This window comes from Homarus americanus, unplaced genomic scaffold, assembly GCF_018991925.1.
Source record: "Homarus americanus isolate GMGI-L3 unplaced genomic scaffold, GMGI_Hamer_2.0 scaffold52402, whole genome shotgun sequence".
Lineage (NCBI taxonomy): Eukaryota > Metazoa > Arthropoda > Malacostraca > Decapoda > Nephropidae > Homarus > Homarus americanus.
Window position 1 is genome coordinate 7,501 of NW_024753399.1, and position 16,438 is coordinate 23,938.

The following is a 16,438-nucleotide window of genomic DNA, read 5'->3' on the forward strand; positions in this document are numbered from 1 at the left end:
CTATCCCTCCCTCCCACCCCTACCAGCCTACCCCACCTCCCACTCCACCCCTACCTCCCTCCCCCAACCTTCCACTCCCCTCCCTACCTCCCCAACCTTCTACTTCACCCCTACCTGCTTCCCCAACCCTCCTCCAACCCCTGCCTACCTACCCCACCTCTCCCTCCACCCCTACCAGCCTACCCCACCGCCACTCCACCCCTACTCCACCCCCCTCCCTCCACCCCTACCAGCCTACCCCACCTCCCTCCCACCCCTACCAGCCTCACCCTACCTCCTCCCACCCAACCTCCCTCCCCAACCCTCCACTCCATCCCCTAACCTCCACCCCCTCCTCCATCCCTACCAACCTACCCCACCTCCCTCCCACCCCTACCAACCTACCCCACCTCCCTTCACCAACCTCCCTCCCCAACTCCTCCTCCATAGAAAAATACAACACTAAACTGGCTATATTATTCTGGCTATTTTATTATATATTCGTAATATAGCCACCAGGAGTCCCTGAGTAACACTTACGAAGAATATAATCCGAGATAATATGTCATAATTTTAGGTTACGTCTGGCGGTGTTTGGTTTACGTCTGGCGGTGTTTGGTTTACGTCTGGCGGTGTTTGGTTTACGTCTGGCGGTGTTTGGCATGTTGTTATATCCGGTTGACATTATCCTGATAGTTGACATGACACAAGGCTTGGTTGGATAACGTGAGGAATCAGACGATTATGTAAGAGGTTGGTGTGTGTGTGTGTATGATGTGTGTGTGTGTGTGTGTGTATGTGTGCTTTAAGATGGTATGTGGATTGCGCTATTTATGTATTTTGGCATGGAGGAAATACTGTGGTTTTTTAAGTAATCGTCAGTATTGGGGTAGCCTCTCTCTCTCTCTCTCTCTCTCTCTCTCTCTGGACACTCAGGCTTTGGGATTATATTAAGATTAAACACCCTAGCAACCTAACCTAACCTAGCAACCCTAACTTCTTCTTATCTAACCTAAACTAACCTAATCATGGTAGTGTTAGGGTGTTTAATCATCAGGTGAAATAAATTTAGGAGTTAATCTTCTTCCTGTGATCCAAACTTTGTACGTGTTACCAGTTCATTCTCTGACAACTTTATTAGACTCTCTATAACAACCAATGGTGTTCCCCAAGGTTCGATTACATACCCACAATATTTCTGTTTTACCCTCAACCAATTCCTTTCAACCACATAACCAAACTTATCATCCACTCTCTCGTCTTTAACTCCACAATCTTCACTCCTCCAACCGACATCAGTCTGCCTCACCTCAGTCACTCACTCTACACGCATCACTCCTCCAACACCCTCACCTCAGTCACTTCTCCTCTACATCATCTCTCCTCCAACACCAACACCTCACCTCAGTCACTCCTCTACACATCACTCCTCCAACACCAACACCTCACCTCAGTCACTCCTTCTACCGTTCCTCACCGTTCATTAAACTCTGACCTGGATTCACCTTGAGTGACGGACCAATAAATTTGTCTCTCTCTTAAAACAAACACACTCTCCCGTCTCCCTTCACACCAACAACAGTAGTCCGTCTGTTTAATACCTTTGGGAATCAACTTTGTCAATCACCATCAAGCGGAAGGTTAGGATTGAGGATTTCTATCGACTATTTACGGCGACCCAAAACACAACCTAACTCTAAACCCTAACCTAGCCTAACCTAACCCAACTTCCTAGCCTAACCTATACTCCTAACCTAACTGTAACTACTTCCTAAGCTAACCTCCTAACTTCCTAACCTAACTAATCTATCCTATACCCATCATTAAATATTCATGTCCAACCAATCAGCTCGTAGTTCCCAGGTTAAATTAATCCTCTATGTATGTATGTATGTATGTATGTGTGTGTATGTATGTATGTATGTATGTATGTATGTATGTACGTATGTATGTATGTATACCTGATTAAGCCATCAGCTCAGGTTGGGTTGATGGAGAGGCAACATGTACACCGACAGACACTCGACAAGGTGCATTAATTATCGCTATATGAGCCTCGCTTATTATACCTGTACCAGAATATGATTTACCTGGGGTATATATTGTTCACCTCACGCACACCTACCACCCAGATTAACATTGTAACATAATATTAACATTGTTATATTAGGTACTTTATCAATATTTTAACACAAGGTACTTATTAACATGATTCTTTAAGACTCACATCATGTTTAAAAATATGTACTCTTGAATATGATATGAATCTTGCAATATTAAAATGTTAACACTAGAGTTCATAGTATTTTATTTTAACTCTTGAAATTTATATTAACATAACAGCTTATATTTATAATATTAGCATATTAACCCTAGAACTTACGAAATTTACATATTAACACTAAACACTTATAAAATTAAAATGTTAACCCCCAACACCTATAAAATCAACATGTTAACTCTCAACCACTGAATACAACCCAACCAGAACCACAAAACTGTTCTCAACCAAACCAAACAAAAGAAAGTTACACTCTCTGAGGTCTCGTAACCAAGTGATATCTGTGTTGGTGATCCTTGAGACAGCGAGTGGTTCTCTGGCCTTCTTAAAAATGGGTTGGGTGTGTGTGTTGTGTTTCAGAATGCTAATTGTGGCTAGGGTAGAGGGCACGTGTTTACAGTCACACCAGCGGCTCTGTCTCGTCTCCTACCATTAGCCACTAGGGCATATAGTATTCTTAGTGCTATTAGCTTTAAGAGGTGAGAGAGTTCAGAGTATTCACACCTCTTGTTGCTTATACACTTGTAAACACCAAACACAACCCACCTAACTATTCCATCAACATTAATTTCTAAAAGACTTCAGGAATCACTAATGATATACAACTTTCTCGACCATACAAACCCCTGCCCCGCCATCCTCCACCACCACCCTCCCCAGTCACCCCTCCCCCTGCCCCCGCCAGCCCCCCTTGACCCCTCCCCCCCTCCTTAAAAAAAATCAGTGAAGGATATCCGAACGTGTTCTCCTGTCACGGAAACGTAGAAAAATACGATCCATTCCTCTAGCGACGGACGTGGACAGATCCACGCGCGTGCTGAGAGTCAAATACTGTGGAGGTGCTGGAGGTACTGGCAGTGAGGAGGGAGGAAACGTGGATGGAGGAGATGAGGGAGGGACGTGGATGGAGGAGTGAGGAAGGGAGGACGTGGATGGGAGGAGATGAGGGAGGAGGGACGTGGATGAAGGGAGGGTGGTGACGTGGATGGAGGGGAGATGAGGAGGGGAGGATGGATGGAGGGGGAGGGAAGTGTGGAGGGGAGATGGGGAGGGACGTGGATGGGGAGGGTGAAGTGTGGATGGAGGGGAGATGAGGAGGACGTGGATGGAGGGGGTGGGAATAGCGTGGATGGGGAGATGAGGAGGGAAGTGGATGGAGGAGTGAACAGGTGGGTGGGAGTAAGGGAGGAGGGAAGGGAGGAGGAGGAGTGGGGGGAGGAGGTGGGGAGGAGAGGGAGGTGGGAGGAAGGGGAGGGAAGGAGAGGGAGAGGAGGAGAGGTAAGGGAGGGAGGGAGTAAGGGAGGGAAGAGGAGTGAGGAGAGGGAAGAGGAGGGGGAGGAAAGGGGGTGAGGGGGAGGAGGGAGGGAGGAGGAGTGAGGGGGGAGGAGTGGGAGGAGGGAGGGGGGGAGGAAGAGTGGAGGATAGGGAGGAGGAGTAAGGGAGGGAGGGAGAAGGAGGAGGAGGATGAGGAGGAGAGGGAGGAGAAAGGGAGGGAGGAGGATGAGAGAGGAAGGTGGGGAGAGAGGAAGAGGTGGGGAGGGAGGAGGAGGGGAGGGGGATAAGGGAGAGGAAGAGGAGTAGGGAGGGAGGAGAGTGGGGAGGGAGGAGGAGGGGAGGGAGGAGGGAGTGAGGAGGAGGAGAAGGAGGGAGGGGGAGTGGGGGAGGAGAAATGAGGGAGGAGGAGTAAGGAGGAGGAGGAGTAAGTGTTGGTACTGAATATCACTTACCCTCCTTCACACGACTGTCAGAGACCTTCTACACATGTAAACAAACAGATGTATGTGTATGTATGTATGTATGTATGTATGTAGTATGTATGTATATATGTATATAATACACTAATAAAAAGCATGTATACACAATTTTAATGCAAAACCGAAAACACACACACACACACACATACACGCGCGCCTCGTTTATCTAACAACCAGACACACAGGAAAGACAGACATATAATAATAGGAAAACACAATCTAACCAAACACTAACACTAACCCTAACTTAAGCCTATACCTAGCCTACTTCCTAACCCAAGCCTATACCTAGCAATCTAATCTTACCTAACGCTGTTTTTTTTCACCATCATCATCATCATCATCATCATCATCATCATCACATCATCATCATCATCATCATCATCACTACAACCATTGCTATCATCCCCACACAACTACAACCACCATAACTCATAATTCAGCCTAGCCCACTGATGAAAGACACTTATCTTCCTCAAAACAACAAATAATTAACACCTGTTGTATATACCTGCACCACACCTGAAACATACTTACTATAAACACATCAGCCCTAACAAAACCCAATTATCTACTACAATCTATCTTTATTAACTGTTTATTATAGGTACCAGTTACTTCTTTACAGTCTATGGGATAAAACTGTCTCTATGGGTTTTTCTATGGACTGACTGGCTCGGGGGAAGATGGTCTTTATGCTCAGTTCTGACTACCGGAAGTTAGTGATTAAGAATTTGAGATGAAATGTTGATGGTGAGTTATAATGATCTTGTTAGTGACGGGGTTCTTGATCTGGGGTGGGTGGGGGGTGAGGGAGGGAGGTGAGTGAGAAGGTGGGGAGAGGGTGAAGGGAGGAGGGGGAGGTGGGAGGTGAGGGAGATGGGGAGGGTAAGATGAGGTTGAGGGAAGAAGGGAGTCTGTGTTTTGTGGGAATGGGACAGCCGCCGCCATCTGGCCAGCCCAACTGGCCGCAGGAAGCGCCTGACAAGCCTTACCACGCGGACTGGGTGGATTGCAGGTTAGGTTAGGTTAGGTTAGGTTGGTTGGGTTAGGTTAGGTTAGGTTAGATTACGTTGGTTAGATTACGTTAGGTTAGGTTTGTCAACAAAAGTTCCATATGGCGGCCAGTCGGCCTGGCAGTTCCGCGGCCAGTTGGGCTGCGGCCCAGATGGGGAGGCCAGTTGTCCTAGACCCTGTTTTGTATTTGATTCTATTATTTTTACGAATTTCTTTATCTTTTTTACTTTTTATGTTTAAGTACTCTCTCTCTCTCTCTCTCTCTCTCTCTCTCTCTCTCTCTCTCTCTCTGTTTCCCGAGCAAGCAGTTCCGGTTACTTCTGCGGTGAGTTTTTTAGGCTTAGCCGGTAAGGCGAGTCTTAGTATTAGAGGTGGTAGGGCATTGTCACGGCTTCCGGCACTCTACTGGCACGTGCGAGGTGCCACTGATACCACAACCATCCTCACCCCTCCCCAGGCACCCATGATCTCTCTCTCTCTCTGGTAGTACTGTAGGGAAGTGGGTGTTGGTGGGGGATACTACTGAATAAATGGTGGAATATCTCATCTATTGACACGTAACTGGGGTGACATCATACCCTAACACGTAAGGAGTGACATCATTACCCTAACACGTAACTGGGAGTGACAGCATTACCCCTACGTAACTGGGAGTATCATTACCCCTAACACGTAACTGGGGTGACATCATTACCTAACACGTAACTAGAAATCATTCCTAACACGTAACTAGAAGTGACATCATTACCCTAACACGTAACTAGAAGTGACATCATTATACGTAACTGGGGTGACATCATTACACATAACTGAAGTGACATCATTACCCCTAACACGTAACTAGGGAAGTGCCATTACCAGAGCGTGCCATACAACCTCTACTAATCCCTGACTGGATGTGTCACTTCCGCTAATATCACGTGACTGACCTAACCGCTACGGCTGACAGGTATATGAGAGTACCATAACGAATGACATGATATAGTGATGTGGGGAAAATGTGGGGAAAATGTGGGGAAAATTATTAAATAACGGGGAATATCATAATACATAGTACCGATGACGTTATTACCCCTTGAGTACGATGTCTTAACCCCTTGAGTACGATGTCTTAACCCCTTGAGTACGATGTCTTAAGCCCTTGAGTACGAGGTCTTAATCCCGTGAGTACGATGTCTTAAGCACTTGAGTACGATGTCTTAACCTCTTGAGTACGATATCTTAAGCACTTGAGTACGATGTCTTAAGCACTTGAGTACGATGTCTTGACCTCTTGAGCACGATGTCTTGACCCTTTGAGTTAGGTTAGGTTAGCCAAGCTCAGGTCGTTCATACCCACACAAACAAGGGCTTGATGACTTAAAGGATTATGTCATCGTACTCAAGAGATTAAGACATCGTACTCAAGGGCTTAAGACATCGTACTCAAAGGCTTAAGACATCGTACTCAAGGGGGTTAAAGACACTAACACGAATAAACACATGAAAACATATAAACAATTTTCGCCGCAAACAGAGAGAAGCTCGGGAAGCAGCCATCCCCCTGGACTCCCCGCCCACCTGGTACGATGTCCTCCGTAAACTTCCTGACCTCTCGTATGTCTATGGGAAAGGGTCGCGGAAAGGGGACGTGATTGCTGCCCGTATCATCATTGGGTATGACTTTGCTAGGGAGATTGGTATCCCCGCATCCCCTGAGCAACGCTCTTGTGCATTATGCAGAAGACCTGACAGCAGCACCCTTATCCACTACCTCCTAAGATGTCCCCACATACAACGCTTCCGTGACGCCTGCTGGACCACCACTCCACGACCCCCTGACGGAGACACGATGATCCTCCCCATACTGGCCAGATATTGTGTAAATAACATTGATCATGTGTTAAAGGAATATCCTTCCTTCCTTAGGCTTTAGTAAGCCCCTTTATAATATTTATGCTGTATATACTTGTCACACTTGCCAGATGCTTCTGGTGTTATTGTACAGGGGTACCTAGTGACAGCACTAGGATCCCGCTTCCTCTATCAAGGAATAAACAATTGAAATTGAATTGAATAAACAATTTGACATGTAAACTCCCTGTGTCATCTGAAGTGATTTGAGTACATAGTTAATGAGAGCCACCTGTCTGCCTGTGACCCTCACCCTTCATCACCTATTGGCATCTCCACTATTTCTTAATTATACCATGCAAGACCCACTTAGATATTTGCCAAGTCGTCGTCCTCTCTCTCTCTCTCTCTCTCTCTCTCTCTCTCTCTCTCTCTCTCTCTCTCTCTCTCAGTGTGCATGGCGCCCCTCGCCCTCTGTCAAGCCGTCACCAGAGGTATTTTACCCCTGGCATGCACACCTGCCAATACTAATATTCTCGTATCTCAAATCGATTCTGATATGTACCTGTTCCCAGCCAGGTGAGCGGCGTCATTACCAGCAATCATGCAACTATCGCCAGGTCCTCCCCCGACTGTCGCTCCTGATATCGAGAAAGAAACGTTCAGCCCTCTCTCCCGCCCTCCCATCTTTTCTCTCCCACCCTCTCCCCATCGTTCTCTCTCCCGCCCCTTCCCCTTTATCTCTTTCTATTCCTCCATCCTCTTTCTCCCATCCCTCCCCACGCTCTCTTATTCACTCCTCTCCATCCCACTCTCGCCTCTCTTCCACCTCCTCCCCCATCTCTCTTCACTCTCCCACCCTCCCCCATCTTCTCCCCCTACTCCTCCCCCCATCACTCTTCCTCCCTCCCTCCCCACTTCCCCCATACCCTCCCCCATCTCTCCCCATACCTCCCCCATCTCTCACCCTCCCTCCCCTACCCCTCCTCATTTCTCTCTCTCATTCCTCCATCTTCTTTCCTGCCGCCACCAGGACGCACCAACACCACCAAGTCACCACATGACCACAGGAGCGCCACGAAATGAACTCCCCTTCAGGTGCGATCCGGCTGTCAAGAGTACCTGACGGCGACTGGTGAACCAGACGTCGGGGTGTTGCGGCAGCTAGAGGAACAGCGATGGCGTATCTGTGGTGGGCCTTCGTCGGCGGCGACGTCGTCATTATCGGCAGTGTGTCCCCGCATGCACATCACGAGGCGAGGGCTCCTCCCCGCCTCTGTGTTCATCGCCTGTCTCCCGCGACCCAACACCACCACCACATCTCTCCATCTATGTCAGTGCTGTTGCTCCTCCTCCTCTTCCTCCTACCTCTACCTACCCTCCACCATCCCCATCCAGCCTACACCACCTCCCTCCCTCTTCCCTCACCCGTCCAGCTTGAGTTCCTCCCCTCCCTACTCTCACCACCTCCCTATCCAAACCCATACCACTTCCCTGTATGAGACGGTACTTGGTACAATTACCTATGATTTATTTCTTTAACATACAGATCATCAACTTCATAAACTCAAGTTGGAAGGAACTGAGAAATCTTAAGGAAGAGAGGAAGTACCTAGATCAAATTTTGGTTCTTAAGAAGATTAGGAACCCCAGCTATTTCATGTGATGATTAAACACCCTAATGCTAACCTAACCTAACCTAACCTAACCTAACCACCTCCATTTAATACTAGGTAGTCTAAAGCAGGTGTAAATAATCTGGGTTCCTAATCCTGACAACTCACACACGTAGAGTAAAGAGGTCAGTTTGTAAGGCAGGTGTCAAGTTGTTTAATTCTGGGACATTTCTCACTACAGGAGGCAACACCATACACTGCCGTCACCTCCTGTTGGGGGCGTGTAGGGAGCCACCAGATTACCTGAAGGCTGCCGTGTACTACAGTGTCGTTATGGATGTGGTCATGAGCAGTACTCTCTCTCTCTCTCTCTCTCTCTCTCTCTCTCTCTCTCTCTCTCTCATTTTCCTACATACATCCTCCCCTTCCTTACTCCATCCCCCCTCTCTCCTTCTTCTGTATCTCTCCACCTTTCCTTCCCTCTCTTTCTGTTCCTCCTTTCACATCTGACTTAAGATTCCTCTCATCCCCTTCCTTCTCCCATCAACCTCCTTCTCCTCCCTCCAGCTACCACTCCTTCTGCCCCTCTTTCGGGGTCAACGCTCAGGTCTTCTGTTGTTTACTTATCGTCCAGGTGTTAATGGGTCTGACCTTTGTGTTGGTTGCCACCTCTGCCAACAGTGGCGACCTAGCGCCTGCCAGCAATGACCTAACCTCAGCCAACAGTGGTGACCCAGAACTTGCAAACAGTGATCTGACAACATTGGTGACCCAGCGCCTGCCAAAAGTGGTGACCCAGCGCCTACCAACAGTGGTGACCCAGCACCTACCAACAGTGGTGACCCAGCGCCTACCAAAAGTGGTGGCCCAGCACCTACCAACAGTGGTGACCCAGCACCTACCAACAGAGGTGACCCAGCACTACCAACAGTGGTGACCCAGCACCAACAGTGGTGACCCAGCACCTACCAACAGACCCAGCACCTACCAACAGAGGTGACCCAGCCTGCCAACAGAGGTGACCCAGCGCTCACAACAGTGGCACCTACCAACAGAGGTGACCCAGCACCTACCAACAGTGCACAACAGTGGTGACCCAGCACCTACCAACAGAGGTGACCTAGCGCCTGCCAACAGTGTGGTGACCCAGCACCTACCAACAGTGGTGACTCAGCACTCCACCAACAGAGGTGACCCACAGCCTACACAACAGTGGTGACCCAGCACCTACCAACAGTGGTGACCTAGCACCTACCAACAGAGGTGACCCAGCGCCTGCCAACAGTGGTGACCCAGCGCGTTTGCCCAACAGTGGCAGTGACCCACCCACCAACAGTGGTGACCCAGCACCCACTGCCAACAGCAGTGGTGACCCAGCACCCACAACAGGAGGTACCCAGTTAATCTACCAACAGTGTAGTAGACCCAGCACCTAACAACAGTGGTGAGACCCAGCACCTACCAACAGTGGTGACCCAGCACCTACCAACAACAGAGGTGACCCAGCGCTCACAGCACAGTGGTGACTCCAGCACTCACCACAAACAGAGGTGACCCAGACCCACCAACAGTGGTGACCCAGCACGCCCAACAGTGGTGACCCAGCACCTAACAACAGAGGCAGACTCCAGCGCCTGCCAACAGGACCTAACACTTACCAACAGGGCACTGAAGTGCCACCAACAGTGGTGCAGACCCAGCACCTCCCAACACAGGGTGACCCAGCACTCACCAAACAGTGGCAGACCCAGCACCCACAACAGAGGTGACCAGCGCCTGCGAACAGTGGCAGGACTCCAGCACCTACCAACAGTGGTGACCCAGCACCTACCAACAGAGGTGACCCAGCCTGCCAACAGTGGTAGACCCAGCGCCTACCAACAGTGGGGACCGAGTGCTCGCCAACAGTGGTGACCCAGCGCCTACCAACAGTGGCAGACCCAGCGGCTCACAACAGTGGTGACCCAGCGCCTGCCAACAGTGGTGACCCAGCGCCTACCAACAGTGGTGACCCAGCGCCTGCCAACAGTGGTGACCCAGCGCCCGCCAACAGTGGTGACCCAACACCACCAACAGTGGACCAGCGCCTGCCAACACAGTGGCAGACCTGAAGGCTCACCAACAGTGGTGACCCACCACCTACCAACAGGGTAGACCCAGCAGCACCCACTGGCAGTGGTGACCCAGCACTACCAACAGGCAGACCCAGCACCTACCAACAGAGGTGACCCAGCGCCTGCCAACAGTGGTGATCACAACAGTGGTAGACCCAGCGCCTGCCACAACAGTGGACCAGCGCTCTGCCTGGGGCCCAGTGGTGACCCAGCGCCTGCCAACAGTGGTGAAACTAGCGCTCAGCAACAGTGGTGACCCAGCACCTACCAACAGTGGTGATCCAGCACCTACCAACAGAGGTGACCCAGCGCCTGCCAACAGTGGTGACCCAGCGCCTACCAACAGAGGCACCCAGCACCTACCAAATAGAAAAGTGGTGTAGGACCTGTACTGATTCACCTTCAACAGAGGCAGTTCAGCACTCTACCAACAGTGACCCAGCACTACCAACAGTGGTGACCCAGCGCTCACCAACAGGGTGACCTAACACCTACCAACAGTGGTGAGGACCTGAAGCGGCTCACAACAGTGGTAGACCCAGTTCCACCAGACGTGGTGACCCAACACCTACCAACAGGGTGACCCAGCACCTACCAACAGTGGTGATCCATCTACCAACAGAGGTGACCCAGCACTCACCAACAGTGGTGTAACCCAGCACCTACCAACAGTGGTGACCCAGCACTCACCAAATAGTGGTGACCCAGTATCTCCACCAACAGTGGCAGTGGACCAGTTACCAACAGTGGCAGGACCTGGCACCTACAATAGTGGTGACCCAGCACTCCACCAACAGAGACCCAGCACCACCAACAGTGGCAGACCCAGACCTACCAACAGTGGTGACCCAGCACCCACCTCAACAGTGGTGACCTAGCACTCCACTAAACAGTGGCAGACCCACCTACCATCAGTGGTGACCCAGAAAGAATCGCCACCAAATAGCAGTGGTGACCTGTGCTAATTCCACAGGACCCAGCACCTACCAGGTGGCAGGACCCAGACTCCAACAACAGGACCCAGCACCATCACACCAGTGGTAGACCCAGACCCACCAACAGGGTAACCTTAGCACTCCACCAACAGTGTGGTGACCCACCACCAACAGTGCAGAAACGAAAGACCCACTAACAGTGGCAGGACCCAGCACCTACCAACAGTGGTGACCCAGCACCTACCAAATAGTAGACCCAGCACTCCACCAACAGTGGTGACCCAGCACCTACCAACAGAGACCAGCACCTACCAACAGTGGTGACCTGAAAGACTCTACCAACAGTGGTGACGCAACCACAACAGTGGCAGGACCCAGCACTCACCAACAGTGGTGACCCAGCACCTACCAACAGTGGTGACCCAGCACTCCACAACAGAGGCAGGACCCAGCACCTGCACTGGAACAGTGGTGACCCAGCACCCACCAACAGTGGTGGACCCAGCACTCATTGAACAGTGGCATCTACACCTACCAACAGAGGCAGGACCCAGCACCTACCAAACAGTGGTGACCCAGCACCACCAACAGTGGTGACCCAGCACTCACCAACAGTGGTGACCCAGCACTCAAACAGAGGTGACCCAGCACCTACCAACAGTGTGACCCAGCACCACCTTAAACAGTGGTGACCCAGCACCCACCAACAGTGGTGACCACCAACAGAGGCAGACCCAGCACCTACCACAACAGTGGTGGACCCAGCACTCACTTCAACAGTGGTACCCAGCACTCTACCAACAGTGGTGACCAGCACCTACTCAACAGAGGTGACCCAGCACCTACCAGAAAGACATCAGTGGTGACCCAAGACCTACCAACAGTGGTGACCCAGCACCCACTAAACAGTGTGGCAGGACCCAGCACTCACTGCACAAACAGAGGTGACCCAGCACCCACCAACAGTGGTGACCTGTGCACTCCACCAACAGTGGTGACCCAGCATCTCCACCAACAACAGGAGAATCGAAAGACCCACCAACAGTGGTGGACCCAGCACCCACTGTAAATGAGGTGACCCAGCACTCCACCAAAGAAAGTGGTGACCCAGCACCTACCAACAGGACCCAGCACCCCACCAACAGTGGCAGACCCAGCACTCCACCAACAGTGGTGACCCAGCACCTACCAACAGTAGACCCAGCACCTACCACAACAGGTGACCCAGCACCACCAACAGTGGCAGGAGACCCAGCACCACTAGCAGAGGGACCCAGCGCCACCAACAGTGGTGACCCAGCACTCTACCAACAGTGGTGACCCAGCACTCACCAACAGAGGCAGACCCAGCACCTACCGCCAACAGTGGTGACCCAGCACTCACCAACAGGTGGCAGGACCAGCACCTACCAAACAGAGGGTGACCAGCACTCAACAACAGACCCAGCACTCACCAACAGAGGTGACCCAGCACCTACCAACAGTGGTGACTCCAGCACCTACCAACAGTGGCAGACCCAGCACCTACCAAACAGTGGTGACCTCCAGCACCTACCAACAGTGGTGACCCAGCACCACCAACAGTGGTGAGGACCCAGCACCTACCAACAGTGGCACCAGCACCCACCAACAGTGGTGACCCAGCACCCACCAACAGAGGTGACCCAGCGCTCACAACAGTGGTGACCCAGCACTCCAATGCCAACAGGTGACCCAGCACCTACCAAACAGAGGTGACCCAGCACTCCACCAAAGTGGTGACCTACACTCACAACAGTGTGACCCAGCACTCATCAACAGTGGTGACCCAGACCACCAACAGAGGTGACCCAGCACTCCACCAACAGTGGTGACCCAGCACCCACCAACAGTGGTGTGACCCAGCACTCACGAAGAAAGAAGATTCAGACCCACTGTAGCAGTGGTGACCCAGCACTCCACCAACAGTGGTGACCCAGCACTCACCAACAGAGGTGACCCAGGACCCAAAGACCTACCAACAGTAGACCTACACCTACCAACAGTGGTGACCCAGCACTACCCAACAATGGTGACCTCCAGCACTCACCAACAGAGGCAGGACCCAGCACTCCACTCAACAGTGGTGACCCAGCACCTACCAACAGTGGTGACCCAGCACCTACCAACAGTGGTGACCCAGCACCTACCAAACAGAGGTAGACCCAGCACCACAACAGTGGTGGTGACCCAGCACTCACCAACAGTGGTGACCCAGCACCCACCAACAGTGGCAGGACCCAGCACCTACTGCAACAGAGAGGTGACCCAGCACCTAACAACAGGCAGGACCCAGCACCTACCAACAGTGGTGGACCCAGCACCTACCAACAGACCCAGCACTCTACCAACAGTGGTGACCCAGCACCTACCAACAGTGGTGACCCAGCACTCACCAACAGTGGTGACCCAGCACTCACCAACAGAGGGTGACCCAGCACCTTACCAACAGTGGGTGACCCAGCACCCACGCAACACAGTGGTGCAGACCCAGCACCTAATGCAACAGTGGTGACCCAGACCACGCCAACAGGAGGCAGACCCAGCACCTACCAGCAACAGAGGGTGACCAGCACCTACCAACAGTGGTGACCCAGCACTTACCAACAGAGGCACCCAGCGCTCAAGCAACAGTGGTGACCCAACACTACTAAACAGTGGTGGACTGTTACAACAGTGGTGACCCAGCGTTTCACTAACAGTGGTGACCAGCACTCTGGCCAAGAATTCAGCACTCACCAACAGTGTAGACCCAGACCCAGCAAGGCAGGACTCAGCACCTAACAACAGTGGTGACCCAGCACTCACAAACAGGCAGACCAGCACCTGACCACACAGAGGTGGACCTAGCACCTCCACTAACAAAGTGGTGAGACTCAGCACTACCAACAGTAATCAGAATCATTCAAACAGTGGGGACCTAGGACCACTCAACAGTGGTAGTGACCCAGACCTACCAACAGTGGTTCTGAACCACAATGGTGGTGACCCAGCGCTCACCAGCAGTGGTGGTGACCCAGCACCTACCAAATGAAAATCTCAGCACTCACCAACAGTGGTAGACCCAGCACCTACCAACAGTGGTGACCCAGCACCTACCAACAGTGGTGAGATCTGAAGACCTACTAACAGTGTAACTTAGCTCACCAACAGTGGCAGTGTCTAGCGTTTCAACAGTGGGGACCCAGCACCAACAGGTAGACCCAGACCTCAACAGTGGTGGTGATCAAAGACCATGGGACAGCAGTAGACCCAGCACTCCACTAACAGTAGGCAGACCCAGCACCCATCAACAGTGGTGACCCAGCGCCTACCAACAGTGGTAGACCCAAAGACCACAGACCTAGCACTCACCACACATGAAAGTGGTGACCCAGCATCAGCCAAATAGGAGACCCAGCACCACCAACAGTGGTGACCCAGCACCTACCAAACAGTGTAGTGACCCAAGACCTAACAACAGTGTGACCCAGCACCTACCAACAGTGGTGGACCCAGCGCCTGCCAACAGTAGACCCAGTGCTCACTCAAACAGTGGTGACCCAGCACCTACCAACAGTGGCAGGACCCAGTGCTCACCAACAGTGGTGACCCAGCGCTCATGCCAACAGTGGTGACCTACACCTACCAGCAGCACCTACTCAACAGCAGGTGACCCAGCACTCACCAACAGTGGTAGACCCAGCACCTGACCAACAGTGGTAGACTCCAGCACCTACCAACAGTGGTGACTCACAGAGACAGGGGTGGTGACCCAGCACTCCACAATAGTGGTAGACCTGAAAGCAGTTCCACTAACAGTGGTGACCCAGCGACCACCAACAGGTGGTAGACCCAGCACTTCCACTAACAGTGGTGACCCAGCACTCCACCAACAGTGCGGTGACCCAGCACCTACCAACAGGGACTCCAGCACCTAACAACAGTGGTGACCCAGCACCTACCAAGCAGTGGTGACTCCAGCGCCTGCCAACAGTGGTGACCCAGTAGCCTGCCAACAGTGGTGACCCAGCACCTACTAACAGTGGTGACCCAGTGCCCACCAACAGTGGCTGGACTCCAGCGCCTGCTGGGAACAGTGGTGACCCAAAGACTCCACAACAGTGGTGACTCCAGCACCTACCAACAGTGGTGACCAGCACTGTACCAACAGTGGTGACCCAGCACCTACTCAACAGTGGTGACTCCAGCACCTACCAACAGTGGTATTCAGCACTCACCAACAGCAGACCCAGCACTCACCAACAGTGGTGACCCAGCACCTGCACCAACACAGGCAGTGACCAGCACCTACCAACAGGACCCAGCACCCAGCTCAACAGGGTGACCTGAAGCACTACCAACAGAGGCAGACCGTGAAAGCACTCCACTCACAGTGGCGTAGACTCCAGCACCCACCAACAGTGTGGTGACCCAGCACTCACCGCCAACAGTGGTGACCCAGCACCTACCAACAGTGGTGACCCAGCACCTACTCAACAGCAGTGGCAGGACCCAGCACTCCACCAACAGTGGTGACCCAGCACCTACCAACAGTGGTGACCCAGCACCTACCAACAGTGTGTGACCCAGCGCTCACCAACAGAGGTGAACCCAGCGCTCACCAAACAGTGGTGACCCAGCACTCACCAACAGTGGTGATCCAAAGACCCACCAACAGTGGCAGACCCAGCACTCTACCGGGGGTACAGAGGCAAGCAGACCCACATCTCCACAACAGTGGGACTCCAGCATTCCACTAACAGTGGTGACCCAGCACCTACCAAATAGTGTGGTGACCCAGCACCTACCAAACAGCAGACTCCAGCACCTACCAACAGTGTGGTGACCAGCACTCACCAACAGTGGTGACCCAGCACCTACCAAACAGTGGCAGACCCAGCACTCACCA

At 52.0% G+C, this 16,438-nt stretch overlaps 1 protein-coding gene across 1 annotated transcript in view; it reads left to right on the forward strand.

Annotated features, from left to right (window-relative positions):
* Positions 1–10,591, forward strand: part of LOC121855345 (circumsporozoite protein-like) — an 11,554-nt gene extending 963 nt beyond the window's left edge. The window contains exons 2-5 of the mRNA XM_042350240.1: positions 7,963–8,197; positions 9,256–9,390; positions 9,669–9,872; positions 10,389–10,591. Of these exons, the coding sequence (XP_042206174.1) occupies positions 7,963–8,197; positions 9,256–9,390; positions 9,669–9,872; positions 10,389–10,591 (777 nt within the window). The remainder of the gene's footprint in view (positions 1–7,962; positions 8,198–9,255; positions 9,391–9,668; positions 9,873–10,388) is intronic.
* Positions 10,592–16,438: the final 5,847 nt, after the last annotated feature.